This window comes from Siphateles boraxobius, unplaced genomic scaffold (assembly GCF_051911475.1).
Source record: "Siphateles boraxobius isolate OS27281-9 unplaced genomic scaffold, OSU_SipBor_1 26, whole genome shotgun sequence".
Lineage (NCBI taxonomy): Eukaryota > Metazoa > Chordata > Actinopteri > Cypriniformes > Leuciscidae > Siphateles > Siphateles boraxobius.
Genome location: NW_027508876.1, coordinates 2,699,615 through 2,716,987, shown reverse-complemented (window position 1 = coordinate 2,716,987; position 17,373 = coordinate 2,699,615). Strand labels below are relative to the sequence as shown.

General features: G+C 36.5%; 1 protein-coding gene across 1 annotated transcript; it reads left to right on the top strand.

Annotated features, from left to right (window-relative positions):
• The first annotated feature begins 1,013 nt into the window (after positions 1 to 1,013).
• On the top strand, positions 1,014 to 15,827 carry agtr1b (angiotensin II receptor, type 1b). The gene is made up of 2 exons (XM_077244149.1): positions 1,014 to 1,220; positions 13,642 to 15,827. The coding sequence occupies exon 2, from the start codon at positions 13,742 to 13,744 to the stop codon at positions 14,819 to 14,821; it is 1,080 nt and encodes a 359-aa protein (XP_077100264.1). The 5' UTR covers positions 1,014 to 1,220; positions 13,642 to 13,741; the 3' UTR covers positions 14,822 to 15,827.
• Positions 15,828 to 17,373: the final 1,546 nt, after the last annotated feature.

Below are 17,373 nucleotides of genomic sequence, written 5' to 3'. Positions count from 1 at the left end.
ATTAGTCTCTCTATTTATCCCGATGTTTACCGCAGTCCGCCGGATCCAGGCCGTATCCGGATCTGATGAAGGACCTGCGCCTGGACAAGACAACAACGCAGTCCTGAAGTGTCAAGTAGTCTCTCCACTGTGAAGACCTCCTTCCCTTCCCTTTACCTCTGTACAGATAAAACGTTGTCGGGATAATTCAAGTTCACGTTGCTACAAGGAAGCAATCCAAAATTCTGTATTATAAATTTTTCAAGGCTTGTACCGTGGAACCTATTTCATGGTTTCCGTTCTCGAGCCACCAGACACTGTTTTGTGCAAATGAGCGGCCGGATCGCATTAAGCGTTTTCCGGCAGCCCCTAAGTTAATAACTAATGATCGTTGCAACGGAAGTGAATCAATCAAAACTAACTTTAGCTGGACAATAACTTTATTCTAGAGCTGCTGTAAAGTCAAAACAATCTCTGTCACTTTAATTTCCTCTTATCACGGTAAACCTGCTTCGAAACTATCTATATTGTTAAAAGCGCTATCTAAATGAAGGTGACTTGACTTGACTTTCTCAAAAACAAGTTCTCCATGTTGTTTCTCATGTCTATGCGCTGCCCGCTCCAACCTACCCCTCCAGACCTCTGCTTCCCTACTTTGTTTTCCTTTCCTATCCTTCTCAGTCTCAGATGTCAGACCTCTGAGCAGCAACCCCTCCAGTTTTTACACTGAGTACGTCAAGTTGTGTGCGACTCAACAAGTGACGTAATGGCCACATAGTGCAGTGTTTGTACTCACACATATTTTTATTTGACTGATACCAAAGTGGAATGGAAAAGTCACATTTGATCGTGAATGATTTAAGAGGAAAAGGAGACAACCAATTTCCTCTTCATCTCCAATGTCTGACGTTGGAGACAGAGCTATTAATATGTCTTTGGGGGAGGCAAATTAGAGTTGTCATGATTTGCCTTTGCACGATTCATGGCATGGGAGGATGGAGTGAAATAACTGACCACTCAGAGAGGAGGAGCGTTAATGTTGAGTGGGTGTATGCTGGGTGTGGTGGTCTTAACAAGCATATACTGTGGAAATACAGACATGAGACATGTTTTCATCAATGGGGGGGTGGATTGTGTTTGTTCATGCTGATGTGTGTGTAAATGTCAGGCGAATTTGACTAGTCTTGTTCGTGGAGTTCAGTAATAGGGCACTGGTCTGCAGTTTTTATCCATTTCATCAGGTAGGACACTTTCTGATTTCTATATAAATAGAATACTATTTAAATGTAATTTTGAACAAGCCAAATGCACTAAAGGCTAACCCTGTTTAGTGAGAATGAATACATATCCATGAGTTTGGATTGTAAACTGAAAACAGAATTGAAATTCACAAACATGAAGCACAGATATGAAATAGATGCAGTATTTTGAATCATGTATATTTGTAATAATAAAGCAATTACCACTATCATTATTAGTGTTAATAATTTAGAGTTTGCCCTTAACATTAAAATGTTGAAGAGAAGTGTGCTATTATTTGTGGTCGTGTTTTTCACCTGTTGAATTATAATGTGACCTGGTGTTGGACCCCTTGACTTGGGCCAGTTAGCAACCTCTGAGCAACCACCTAAAACACATTATAAACAGATTAGCAACACCTTAGAAACCACCCAGAACATAGTAACCCCATAGCAATGCACTAAAAACTTCTGAGAATGGCAACCATCCAGGAGATGCTATGGCATTAAGTTTTGCATGAGCAAACACCACTCATATGTATATATATATATATATATATATATATATATATATATATATATATATATACTTTTTTTTTTTTTTTTTTGCAAATGTAAACATCTGCTAATTTAATATTGACAGCAAAAAAATTGTATAGTATATGGAGTCAGTTTGTATATTTAACACCAGCAAGACTGTGTTTAGTTATAAGAAAAAGTCACGCTGATTGATTCCTTTGAAAATTTGTATGGGTGTGATGGTTAAAATTTTTTATTTTAAACTAAAAGTTATTTTAGCAAAAGCTATTGTCACAGTTGTGTTCTGTTTAGTTTGGTTTCATTGGACTTGTCTGCCTATCTTCATGTCAGGTCTCATCATCATTATCAGTTCATCTGTATCACCTGTGTTAAGTTAATCATCATCATCATCTGTTTCACCTGTGTTCTGTCAATGTTCATCTGTGTTTGTTTTTAGTTCCCTTCTGTTCAGTCAGTCTTTGTCCGTTCTCCATTGTACTAAGTGTGTGTGAACCTTCTGCCTGTCTGTACCTGTTTGTATATTATTGTAAGTAAACGTTTGCATTGGAACTTTGGACTCCTCATCTCCTTCTGCCTACACCACACCATGGCAGTTATGACAGTCATAGCACTTTTAGTCTGGGGCATTGTTCCCATCATTCGGCACATACAGTAAAGGCATGGTATGGCTCATTTAAGAAGACTGTCATTAACACACACATTTACCTTGGTATCTAAATGAAGCCATACCAATGTTAATGTTTTTTTTTTTTGCCACTCCAGTCATGTACACATATAGGAACAACATTTAGTTTGTACAACAAAACGACTGTCTGCAATGTACCTTAAATACATGATCTAGATTTAAATTATATTGCTTTACTGAAACAAACTCTATAACAAAATTAGGGAGATATACAATATAGTGTTCACTGTGAATAATAAAAGCATGCGTAGTATAATGTTATATGTTAGCATGTTGCTAAGCTAATGGCATGATCCTTTAATAGGTATAATAATAGGACCAGAGCCATTTTAAAGTGAAATTGGACAGCAAAAAAGTGATCTGAACTCATTCATTTTAATGAGAGCTGGAGACTGGCTCATTTACAATCATGTCACATTGCTTCCTGTCTGCTCTAAAAATCCCACCTTTCTGTTAAAAGTGCAGTGGTTGTATCCAAATATGCCCACTTCCCTACTATATCGTAAGCGAAAAACAGTAGGCTATCTGAAAAGTGTATCTATGAATTCACAGTATTCATTTAACAGTAGATGAAAACTTTCTGGATCAACTACTTCTGCCGAGATTCTGAAGTGCGTATACGATGGACACTTTACTATCCCATGAGGCCATGGGAGAGGATTTTTGAATGACAATGAAGTGATGCTGGTGAGAAACTATTTTAAAGGTTTTGGTTTCCCCAAGATTTTTTCTCAATTCAAGTTCATAGGATATTTACTTCCATGACTGGAAATAGCTCACAGGGGGCATTTCCAAGATGGCAGCCAACTGAACCTACTTCGGCTGCGTCTGAAATGGCTTACTCTTTTGAGTAGTTACTTATTTTTGAGTGAGTACTCACTTTGAGACTGCTTAAAAAAAGTATGTTCTATCTACATAGTATGAATGTAATCCGGACACTACTACATTCACCATGGTGTCATTATCATGTGACCTACCAGCATCAGTTGCATCACTTTAGTGCTATTCACAAATCCTCTCCCGTGGCATTGTGGGATAGTAACACTTCCTATGTACACTTCAGAATTTTCCTGGAAATAGTAGGTCATCCGGGTACTTTAATTAGTACTGTGAATTCAGACATACTTCTTTGGTCGCGTAATGTTTTTTTTTCCTATATAGTAGGGAAGTATGCGATTTTGGATGCAACTGAACTTTTGGTAACAGACACAAATACTGATATTGATAAAATACTCTATATTTGTTACACTTATTTATTTTGAAACTATATTTTTTAGTATTGAGGTTTCCCTTGACATACTTTTGAAAAGAGTACTAATTGCAGAAATAATATACTTAAAAATAATATACTTGAGCACAAACTGAATGTAATGTTTTCAGAAAATCAATTGCCAGTTAATTGCAATTAAATTAAAATGTATTATAATTTAAATAAAATTAAAAGCAATTATTTTAAGAACATCTTTACATGTAATTTCATAATTGCTTCTATTATCTTTGAAATATGGTTAAAGTGTACAGCAGAATATACTGTCAAGTATGTATGGTAAAAACAAAACATGTATTTAAATATAATTGTAATTACACATTTGTAATGAATGAAGATGCAATTTAGTACATTTCAAATATCTTAACTTTACATGTAATGTCAAATAAGACGGTTCAGTTCGAATTATGATGTGCTTTAGTATGTTAGTTTTTTTAAAGCATGATAAAAGTTTATTAAAACAATGATTTAACATCTACTTAAAACTTTTCAGTTGACCTTACAAAGTGCACTTTTTAAGGAACAGTCATAAAAGTGCAGGCTGCTCTCTTTAAGTACACCAAAGTGGCTTTTTATTGAATTAATCTACAGTAACAGTTTTTTTATATACTTTTAAGATTACACTACAAGTGCACAATTAAGTGCACTTCTTTTTCACAAGTGTTCACAAGTACATTTTGAAATTCCCTCCTCCACAAATGATACATATGAGGCCACCTTTAAATTTGGCAGCATAATTACGCTGTCTACCTTTTAAAACAGGCTCGGGAACCTGTGATGCATTAAAATGTTTCCTCTGCAGGCAGATCTTTTGGAACGGAGTGATTGTGTAAAATCTTGTTGTTAAAAACATTAACATCTCTTGAGCTCAGGCAAAGCCAATGTTTTATTGAGCTGCAGTCTTAAGGCTGACTAATATTTGTTGTCCACAACTCCCATGGTGGCAGCTTGCATCTATCTGATGAGAACTTAAACACGATAACAGAAGCAAAATTACTGCATTGGGCTTTTATTGTGCGCGGCTAAACAAAATGTCCGACAGATGTCCGTGTCATTCCATCTGCTGTTAGGCCTAATTCAAACAGCCGTTTGCTTTAAAAGCCCAGTCAACAGAAATATATAAAGCCCATCTCTGCTGTCCCAGCGGGTAAGCCGAGATAATTGTTTTTTTAGTGGCCACACTTGTGCTGGTGAGGTAAATTTCCTCATGGTAGTCTACCTCTCCAAAGTGAGAGAAGAGCAGACTAAGTAAATCTTTAACTAGATCAGTGATGATTTTAGTGGCAAGTCTAACACTCTACCAGATGGTGGTGCTCACACTACACTTGTGTTGATATTTTGTTATTTCTTAGGTTCCATTTTTGACTATTCTTGTGTAAGACTGCCCTAGTGTAACTTCTTTCCATTGTGTTATGTGCCCATCATGGACATACCTAGACTAAACAAGAACTAGACCTTGTACACACACACACACACACACACACACACACACACACACACACACACACACACACACACACACACACACACACACACACACACACACACACACAAAGAGACAAACTAATAATTATTTAGACACCAGATATATTTTTTTACTAGTGGGTGCAGGACACTATTATAGTTAATTTATGTAAGTGAGGAGGATAGAGTAATAAAAAAGTAATAAAATAAAGTAAACTGTGACATATTATACTCCAAAATTCTTCATACAGTGACTACCAGTAACATTGAAACAACTTTTGGACCAACAATTATTCAGACACTTTGACCTGAACATGTTTTGCAAAAGTGTTTTTTCTTTAATTGCTAATACAAACTTTTTACACCACAGACTGAACAAAATTAAGCATTGCTTGGTAATGTGTACTTACATTTAACAACTGACAGCTATTCAAACTAATTCGTTTGTGAAACAATCTAACAGAAGGATGGCCAAAGTAAAATATCAACTGATTTGATAACTGAGTTCTTGTCATATTTTATTACCATTTTCTAAACTATTGCTAAATTAAACTGAACTATTGCTAAATTAAACTAAATTTTGGTTTGACTCTGTGATTGTGTGTGTGTGTGTGTGTGTGTGTGTGTGTGTGTGTGTGTGTGTGTGTGTGTGTGTGTGTGTGTGTGTGTGTGTGTGTGTATATATATACATATATATAGTGGATAGCAGAAGTGAACACACTCATGCTAAAGTTGACTAAAAAGAGGAATAAAAAATCATCTTTTGGAAATTGTTCTTAATGCCTTAATTAAAAAAAGAAAAAAGAAAAATACAACCTTTAAAGGTTGTATCAGTGATTTCAGGCCCAAAAATAAATGTCTAATTTTTCCTAACGATCCGCTAGCTGCCCGCCCCATAAGCATGCCGTCCAAAAACCGCGTCTCTGTAGGCAGCCTAGGCTCTGAGATCTCCACACAAAAACAAATGTGTACAACCACCACTCAAAACCAAAATAAAGTGTTCCAACCAATCACTGACAGGGGCGGGTGTTGTGAGGTTTTGCGCTCGTGCACGGCTGGACGCGAAATCGGAGCAACACCCGCCCCTGTCAGTGATTGGTTGGAACACTGTTTATTTTGGTTTTGAGTGGTGGTTGTACCCATTTGTTTTTGTGTGTCGATCTCAGAGCCTAGGCTGCCCGCAGAGACCCGGTTTTTGGACGGCATGCTTATGGGGCGGGCAGCTAGCGGATCGTTAGGAAAGATTAGACATTTATTTTTGGGCCAGAAATCACTGATACAACCTTTAAGGACACCACTTTTATTTGTGAATGAATTATGTTTTGTTAATAAATAAATGTGCTTCCTTAAAATACAGGTTGCATAAGTCAGGACACCCCTATGTTAAATTCCCATAGAGTCAGGCAGATTTTTTTTTTTTTTTTAAAGGCCAGTTGTTTCATGGATCCAGGATACTATGCATAAAGTTCCCTTGGCCTTTGGAATTAAAAAAGCCCCACATCATCACATTCCCTTCACCATACCTAGAGATTGGCATGGTGTTATTTCAGTTAGGCTAACTGCTGGTATGATTTGCATTAAGAGATGATCTTATGGAAAGTACCCCATGCCAAACTACGTAGGTGTGGTGAAGAGAATGTGATGATGTGGGGCTTTTTTAATTCCAAAGGCTTTTTTTCAGATGCCTGTTTACAAGACTACAATTGAAAAATGTATATTATATAGAATTCAACCCGCCAAAGTGGTTAGGAGTGACCGCATTGCACGCTGACACTGAAATCCACCCGCATTCTTTAACTGACGGTGGCAGCGTTTTTCAAGATATGCACCATGGACATCAATCAGAGTCAATCGGACTGACTGTTGCGTAGCTTGCGTAGTTGTCTTAGTGTTTTTATTTTATTTTATAGCCTCACCTAGTGGCCAGTTGCCACTTCCTTTTTCACGCGACCACATCAGACTGAGCCCATATGTGTACTGAGTTTGGTGAAATTATCTCACTCTGTTCAGGAGGGATAGCCATTTTAGTAAAAGTGTTTGGTGTTCCGTCACGGACGTCAATCGAAATTTCGACTTTTTTGATAATTATCGACAATCAGACTCCAGAGAATCTTTCTGCACTGCCCTAGAGAAAAATAAATATTCGGAAATGTATTTGAGATACATTTATTTTATGCTAAGTATCAGTGCTTTAAGTGGGCCGGTACGCGCCGGTACTCAGTACCGCCACTTCCAAATATAGCCTAGCTCTTGAGCGTACCGCCACCTCTCCGTGCGCCCAGAACGTGCTTTTAGCGTACCGGTACGCTCATTTGCACATCTGTTTTAATCCTTTGGCTGCGCTGTCGCTTTTCAGAGCGCCCTTCTCGTCCCACCGAGAGCAGAGACTACATTACCCATACACCCTTGAGTTTTACAAGTGAAAAGAGCATGCGTCGCTTTTGCCGCTGTCAGTAGCTACGTTTACATGGACACAATCGGAATGAAACCAATACGATTGATGAATCTGAACAAGGTGTTTACATGAATGATAAATAAAGTAGCCTAATCGGGTTGATGTGCGCGTTTATATGTCACCAGTTTCAAATCGGATCTGATTTTTTGACATGCACAAACTGCACGAATATACAGAGTTTCCCGCTGTTCGCGCATAAATATTCTCCTCTTGGTTCTTTATTTGTTTTAAACAGCAGACGTAATATTAATTCGTCTCTGGTCATAATTCAGAGCATATTAACCGTTTTGCCGTGCTGATCACGCAGTAAAAATGCCCCTCCCCGCGGCCAAAACCAGGCGTCTGTGGGAGACAATCCACAACAAGGACTAGTGGGACATTGTCCTGCTTCACTTCACATACACGCGAGTAAAATGAGAATTTTAGAATGACGGGAAGCTTATTAATATGACACTTTATTCAACAGGAAAAACAGCTCGTTCCGCGCGTTATACTCATTATGTTTATTTAACGTCATTGCACATGTGCAGTCATTTCAGTTTCGGTTTTCAATCAAGTGTTTACATGTTCCCTTGATCGGATTACATAAGGGATAAACCACCCCTTTCAATCCGATTGAAATGTCATTCGGATCGATTAAGATGTTTACATGAGGGTTTTTTAGTCCGATCTAGCCGTCAATCCATTATAAGTGTCCATGTGTCAATCATGATGTCAACTCAACGTGGTCCGGAGAGGGTGTGTGAAACGGCTAAAGAAATGAATGAACCATAGCAAGACTCATGTTTATGTTCTACTGTTCTATGGTTATTATGTTATTATGTTTTATAATTTATTTTATGTAGCCTACATTTTGTTCAAAATGTTTTCAATACCCTTTTGCACATTTTATTTATGTTCAGCAGCTCTTTCTAGCTCAAGCAAATCCACAATTAAATTATTTTTTATAAGGCCGTCTGTTGACTGTAAATATATATATATATATATATATATATATATAAAAACCTAAAACAAATATTTTTTATATATATACATTTTTTTATAGGCCTATATATATATATATATATATATATATATATATATATATATATAAAAACCTAAAACAAATATTTTTTATATATATACATTTTTTATAGGCCTATATATATATATATATATATATATATATATATATATATATATATATATATATATATATATATATAATTCCTTCAATATAGTTCTTGTTACCTCAGGGGAGGAGGGGAGTCAGCAAAAAAAAAAAAAATTATAATAGAGTACCGGCTCCTCTTTTGGGCCACTTAAAGCACTGCTAAGTATACTACAAATACATTTACATATTTATGTACTTAATATACGTAAATACCCTGCAATTGTACTTTTAGTATACTAAACTGATATTCTACTTGAAGTCTGCTAAATTGGAACAACTAATTTTGTATGTTCAGGTGACAGGCAGCTAGCAGATAGTGAGGAGATGTTTGCTGTATGTGACAAAAAATGTTTCGGCCTAAAAAAATTGCGACATCGCTTAGAGCACCTTAAAGTAGACTATATTTGATTGTGCTAAAGTGAAACTATTGCAAGTATACTTTAGGTACACTTTAAATATCTTACATTTCATTTAGCAGACACTTTTATCCAAAGCGACTTACAAATGAGAACAATAGAAGCAGTTAAACTAACAATATGCATTTTTCTTTTACATTAAAAGACTGGTATTATACAGAGATCATTCTATTCTTACTAATAGTGATATTAAACACATGTTAAGGCTTCCTATTAAGAAATGTGCATTGTGCAATAAAGAAGTACTCCAAATAAAGTTTAAATATAGTTATATCAGTAAGTCTCAAGCGATATGTCAGTAAATATATGAATGGATTTGTAGTAGCCTATACACTACTTATTAAATACATGTAAATTTGTAAATACGTGTTGGTATAGGTTTTTTTCACTAGGGTGGTTTGGTTCCAATCAGGCAAAAAACTTTAACTAGTATGCAAAAGTTTGTCTTGAGCTGAGGATTCCAACGATAAAAGACACTTGAGCCTGCAACAAACAGGTTAGGAGTTATGAGGCATTACGTACTGATCGCTGTAGCGCCACCATCAGGTCGATTGGGGCGAGCTTTCGTGACGTAGACGGGGTGGGTACTGTACTATCATCCCTCAAGTTTCAAGACTCTCCGACTTATGGTTTGATCTGCCCGAACAGAGGAGAGGAGAATGCAGATCCTTGGAAATTCTAACAATTACTATGGGGTTTCAGCTCTACAAGCTTGAAAAAATAAAATCTCTATATGTACAAATACATAATGTAGCAACTGTACAGTACAATGGGGAAAACACCAAGGCTATTCTGTACGCCAAGCAGCACTTCAGAGTAAATTGCATATTTAATGTCATTTGGCAAACTAATGTAAAAGTAATTTCTGCCTTTTACAGTCTCCATTTAAAGTTTCCATTTGCTGTCCATTTACTGTAAATGCTGTCTGGGAGGAACAATTAAGAGTAATTATTATCTAGCTTAAGAGTAGCTTGGTGCTGTGTCTTCACAAAATCAGTGTTCCTGTTTTGTGTTCTTGTCTTTACAGACATATTTGTTGCGGGTATTTCATTGTATCCAGAGAAGCACACAACACATGCACAACTAAAAGTGGGTTAGTCTTGCACATTTAGTTAATGTGTTCACTATACAGTCAACTTACAGCCGCCTACTGTTACACTCATTTAAAAAAGAAAACAGGGCTAAATCAAATGGTGACATGTGCGGAACTGCTTTATTGCATCTTGCGGGCCTGAAGAGGAGAAATGCAGGGGTGATATTTCATTATCCTGTTACCCATGGCACCCTGACGTTGTGCTCTTTCTTTAGCAATGAACACCACCACATCTGTAACTGATATGGCTGGTGCTTTCACAGAAGAATGCATGCTTTTTAAAATGTCTCGCCTGTGAAACCAAAGAAACCCACGTTCACTTGACATATAAATGAATCTGCTCTAAAATATGAGGTGTGCAAATTAAGAATTGTATGGATGCATGCAGAATGATGATTCTTTCAGAATTGATCTACAATTAAATTCCAGTTTAGTTCCTGAATTTGAACTGTGGTCAGAACTGTTCGTTGTGATTCAAAATGAAATCAATCATGTGGGGTTGAAATCACTGAAAGGGCATACTTTACTAAATTCTTTTTTTTGCTTTAAGATTGCAACTGAAACCATGAAGAAAAACACTTTAGTGCGCCCTCTTGTGGCAAACTGAGGCCTACATTACATTTGTGATGTAGAAAGCATTTTATTATTAAATTGTTGGACATTTTTAAACAATGTTCAACATGGATACATTTTCATCATTCAGCAAGCTCATTTTTTAAGAGCAAACAGGTTTGATCTTCTCACAGGCACTTTCCACAGCCTAGACCCCTGGTGACCTGTTTATTTAGGTGTGTGCTGATTAGAAATTCTCATGCTGAGCTCCTTTCAGCACAGTGTGTATGGAACATAACAACTCGACAATGCTCTTAAGCACCCCTCTCTCTCTCTCTCTCTCTCTCTCTCTCTCTCTCTCTCTCTCTCTCTCTCTCTCTCTCTCTCTCTCTCTCTCTCTCTCTCTCTCTCTCTCTCTCTCTCTCTCTCTCTCTCTCTCTCTCTCTCCATTAATGAATGCTGTAGCTAGAAAAGCATGTTTACTGCATCTTGCACACAGACTGTAGTAGCTAATATAGTAACTTGTTGTATGAATCTAACACATTATATGTGGCATTATTATACAACCCTAAAAACCAACCACCATCATAAAACAACAGAATATAAATAAATCTGTGATGTGCAAAATTTGGTTACTCTGTCAACTCCAGAATACAAAACAGAAAATCAAGTTTAAAACCATCTCAATTCATTCATTTATTGTAAAGTTTACATTTTCCAGTTTTTTCATAAATATTTGACATAACAGTGCATATTATTTTCACATCTTGACCCAGTCTACTGAATGATAGTCAAGAAAAAAATATATATGAGAAAATGGAAAAGCAGTTTCACTAAAATGTTAATGAATATATCTGAACTTAGTAGTAATACAGCCTTTGAAGGTCTGTGCACCATTCACAATTGAATAAAAATCAAACTGACAATGCCTTTTACAGTTTTTCTCAGTCGCTTTGGTGCATTTTTCACATCACTATTTACATTTGCACAACAGTTAGTTCAACCTCCACATCATACTGTATATCATTTAGTCATTTGTGCACATCAGTAGCAGTTTCTCATTCCTTCCAACAAATTGCAAATGCTTTGTGACATGCATCAATTGCTTTCATACAACTCTCTGCTGTTTTATAACGTTATCATTTGCTTATGTCATGTCAGTCAAAATTAACTATACTTGTGAATGCTGAATAGTCATTCCATATACAACTAATAGTCCTCATTTCCTTGCTTAAGTCATCACATACAAAAATGTTGAACTAGTTGTCGAAATCTGTCAAGGAAACTTTACAAAAATTGTTATCTTTTTGTTTTTTCTGTAAATGTCTCCTAAATTGAACAATTTCTCTCAGGTGAACGGTTGAACCTGTGGCCAGACAGAGAGGAACGTCTGGATGTGCATGGATGATTTACAGTACTATGTATGTTGTATGTTCAGTTCCAATATATACTGCAATATTGTTTACAGTAGTTCACAGCTCTACCCAAAGGGAGTTTATGTGTGTTGTAAATAAGGGTGTATGTTTTCTTTTGCAGTGAGCAAATTAGAATTGCAAAGAGCATATGCAGTAAAATGTGAAACATACCAGTGTCTTGTTCTCAGTTACCTGACTAAATACAGTAATGTGTAACTTTACTGTAGTTTTCAAATGGCTGTGCAAATAGTATATAGTGCTGTCTTGAGGATTTTCAGGGAGTGTCACCAAGATCTGACTTGTTTGCATCGGAAAACATTTACAGAGTAAACTGTCATAATGAAAACAAGACAAAGCCATTTGACTATCTTGTTCATAAACAATGGTGTCAGGACTTTTCATCTTGATGACAATGACACTTTCATTGACATGAATACTTGCTTTTGGGGAATGAGCTCTCCATTTGAGCAAGTGTCACGCTTTTACAAGTTATCAACTAGGTTTTGCAGTTTGTACTAATTGTTTTGAGAACTGCATTAACTGTTGTGCAAATGTAAATAGTGATGTGAGAAATGCACCAAAGCGACTGAGAAAAACTGTAAACTCCAATTCAGTTTCTGAATTTGCATTTCAAATGTGAATGTACAGAAATTAAAATACATTGAATTTGAAAGACATTCACATGACTGTAACATTTAAGCAGAAAGTGGAGGTTGTCAAGACAAACTCTGAATATTAGAACAAAGCCTGGCTTGAACGTTTTTGCAAAACGTTTATAGTCCTTATGATGGATGGATGGATGGATGGATGGATGGATGGATGGATAGATAGATAGATAGTACGATAGATAGAATGATAGGACGATGGATAGAATGATGGATAGAACAATAGATAGACAGATAAAATGATAGAAGATGGATGGATAGTACGACATAGATAGATAGATAGATAGATAGATAGATAGATAGATAGATAGATAGATAGATAGATAGACAGATAGATAGATAGATAGTATACGACAGATAGATAAGATAGATATGCAGATAGATAAGATGGATGGATGGTTCCCTGAACTTTTTTCATGTTTCCATGACTGAGAACCTTCTGATAAACACATTACAATTTCACTGTCCCCACTCATTAACTAAGAGAGCATTTTAAAGGGGTTCCAGGTGGTCAGATCAGTGTTATTTCAAATTTTAAATGTTTAGTCATGAAGCATCTGTTTTTGATAGCAGAAGTAGCATGATCAGTGAAGACAGTTTTAATGAGCAGAGCTTAATAAGGGGATGTAGCAGGAGCTCTTTCATGGCCGATGTTTACGGCCTGTGCCTGTGCTAATGATGCCTTTTCCTCTGACAGTTTTCGTTGCTCTCTTTTATAGGCGTCAGGAGGCATTTACCCCAAATCTGGTGTTGGCTACTCAAGACTGTGGCTAACGGAACCCATTCCTTGTCACATAAGCAACAATAGTGGACCAAAAAATGGAGAACAAAACCTCAGGAATGAGTGAGCGCTTCCACGTGAACTGCAGTATGTCTGGAAGATACAGCTTCATTTTCACCTTCATTCCCATTGTCTATGCATGCAATTTTGTCATAGGGGTCATTGGTAATAGCATGGTGGTGGCTGTCATCTACCGCTACATGAAGCTAAAAACAGTAGCAAACGTCTTTGTGCTCAATCTAGCTATATCAGACCTTACCTTCCTTATTACGCTGCCATTGTGGGCCACTTTCACAGCCACGGGTTACCACTGGCCGTTCAGCAACTTTCTGTGCAAGGCAAGCGCAGGACTGGTCATCTTCAACCTCTACACTAGCATATTCTTCCTCACCGCTCTTAGCATTGACCGATATTTTGCAATCGTACATCCGGTGCGCTCCAGACGCCAGCGCACACTTCTCTACGCTAACCTCACGTGTGTACTCATATGGCTGTTTGCCTTGCTCCTCAGTGCACCTACAGCGCTAAGCAGGAGTGTGTATGACATTGGGAACTCGACGTTGTGCGCTGTGTGGCACCACAGTGAGCAGATACACTTCCTAGTTACCCTAAGTGTGCTTAAAAGCGTTTTAGGTTTTCTTGTGCCGTTCCTTGTCATAATCACCTGCTATTGCCTTATCGGTCGTGCACTACTGGATTCCAGGGGTGTGTTGAGGAAAAGCGTCCGCTCTCGGGAGGATGAAACGTTACGGATGATAGCCGCTACTGTGCTAGCTTTCTTTGTTTGCTGGGCTCCTCACCAAGCTTTCCACTTCATGGAGCTGCTGGCCATGCTTGGCGTGGTGGAAGACTGCAAAACACTGGATGTTATTGACACAGCCATGCCATTTACCATCTGCATCTCCTATTTAAACAGTTGTGTAAACCCCATTCTTTATAGCTTTGTTGGACAGAACTTTCGCAAGAACCTTCTGAGATTGCTAGGCTGTGGGTCTGGACAAACTAGCAGTCACTTTAGCATTAGCTCAAAGATGAATGTCCATTCCCAATGTACCGCTGGACTGCTCAATCCAACATGCACCAAGAATGATTCAACACCCATTGTTAAGACATCTTAAATGGAAAAGGCATTGCTGAAATGTTGTATTTATCTGTGTTTTGGGGATTTTAAGGTACTTCTAAAGCACAATGTTAGTTAGTTACGTTTCTGTATAAGTAACAGGTCTCAGAACTTAGAATGATAGCGCTCAAATGTCTGTGCATTTAACAAAGATGTGTTATCCTGTATGTAGTCCCTTGCGACAAAAAATTAAGTACACATTAGCATAGAATACATTTTACAGAAATAGTATATTTTAGAAGAATATACTTCAGTGCAAACTGAATTCCACAATTGTCCAATGTTTTCGTACAGTTAATTGCATGTTATTAAGTGAAATTTTAATTCTAATGTTAAAATATGGTTAAAGTGTGCTTTTGAATGTACTGTCAGTGTATTTATGATAAACTTAAATATACTTTAGTGTCATTTCTATTGAAACTTTAGGCTTCTATTGAAACTTCTGTTGAAACTTATAGTATGTGTGTGTGTGTGTGTGTGTGTGTGTGTCTGTGTGTGTGTGTGTGTGTGTGTGTGTGTGTGTGTGTGTGTGTGTGTATGTGTGTGTGTGTGTGTGTGTGTGTGTGTGTGTGTGTGTGTGTGTGTGTGTGTTTGTGTCATATTATATATCAGAGTGCACTTTTTAAAAGTGTGTGTTTAAAAACAAGGGGGAGCGACGACAGTGGAGATCGAGAGAGGCCAGGCCCTGATTTAAGTTGTGTTTTGTTATATTTGACAGCAGTCATCCGTGAGGGGCTGCTGTCTTTATTTTCATTTTGTATTTGTTTATTTTGTTATGAAAGTTTCAAGGTTTTTTTCTCTATTCTGTCACTGATGGAGTTTTGGTTCGCCTTTCTTCGAGTATTTGCCTTTCTTCGCCTTTGTCGCCATTGACTTTTGGCTTGCTTAGTTGGGGACATTTCATTTTATATTTACCAATACTATTACAACATTATTTTCCTGTTATCTCTGTAAAGCTGCTTTGAAACAATCTGTATTGTAAAAAGCGCTATATAAATAAAGGTGACTTGACTTGACTTGACTTTAAATGTTCGCCGGTCTCCGCCTTCTTCTTTCCATAACACCAAACTGTGTTACAGAAATAATATACTATTAAGATTTGAAGTAGACCTCATATGCACATTCAATACACTTTTCAACAAGGGGCTAGTTACAAACATGTTGATTTTAGCTAACTTACTAAGCAAGATTATCTTCAAATTTCTGGCATGACTGCAGTTGATCTCACCACTCGTTTATTCTAATACCCACTAGCCCCCTTTGTGTCAAGACTGAGAATGCATCGAGTAATCATAGAATAATTCAATTAAATTGGAATTCGAGTACATACATTGAAATATTATGATATATATATATATATATATATATAATTTTTTTGTCATCTCCATAATCTCTTTAAAGGCTTAGTTTACCCATAAAAAAAAAAAAAAAATCAGTCATCATTTATCCACCCTCATGTCATTCCAAACTGGTAAGACTTCCGTTCATCAAAACAAAAATTAAGATATTTTTAATGAAATCTGAGAGATTTCTGTCCCTCCATTGACAGCTACACAACTACCAATTTGACACTTAAAGTTAAAAAAGATATCGCAAAATTAATCCATATGAATCGATTGGTTTAGTCCAATTTTTTTGAAGAGACTGGATAGCTTTATATGATCAACAGATTGAATTTAGGCTCTTATTCACTCTTTATTATTTCTTCATTTGTGTTTCGAAGATGAACGGGAACGACATGAAGTCCAGTATTTGAACTTTTGGGTAAACTATCACTTTAAGTGACCTGGAACCTCGACGATATCACAGTCATGACTATATTGTGACCATAGTATAAACAATGTTTCATTTGTGTTCATGCAAAAAAAAAAAAAAAAAAAATTACTAATTTAAATTTACCTTTACAAATTTTAAATAACTAACTAAATAAATAATATAAAAGATATTGAATATTGCAAAAAATATGTATAGGTTATACCATATACATAATTATCTTGGTTACTCTGCTCTCTTGGCTTTAAATAAGGTCTATGTCTTTTACTTAAAACCAGATGTAAGATGTACTTAACATAAGACTTATGACATATTAACATTAATGTGAGATATTAAAAATTATATTTGAGGTCTCACTTTATATTAATTGTCTTTTGTTACTATGTACTGCCATTTAGATTCATTATTTGACAATGCACTTATTGTGTATGTACATGTTTTCACATTGTAGCCTATATTTCAAAAATACCTGCATGTAAGCATGTACAGCTGTAATTCACAAGTGATTCATACCACCAAACCTGTCCCTAACCTTATACGTATCCATCACAGAAACTCACTCCAGAAAAAATAATGCAACAGTTTGTACATAGTAAAGCTAACATGACATATTACTCATCATCATCATCACATAATTTATCTCTAATATGATTGGTTCCACATATGTGCAAATTCATTCTCTGTTACGGATAAAGCAAATTCAGACCTATACTCCCAAATCATATGATTATTAGTTTGTTGATTATCCAATGTCATGGGTCTATTATATTTAGATAG

Bases quoted from the DNA above. Each gene is read 5' to 3' on its own strand.
- agtr1b (XM_077244149.1), top strand. From the start codon at position 13,742: ATGGAGAACAAAACCTCAGGAATGAGTGAGCGCTTCCACGTGAACTGC.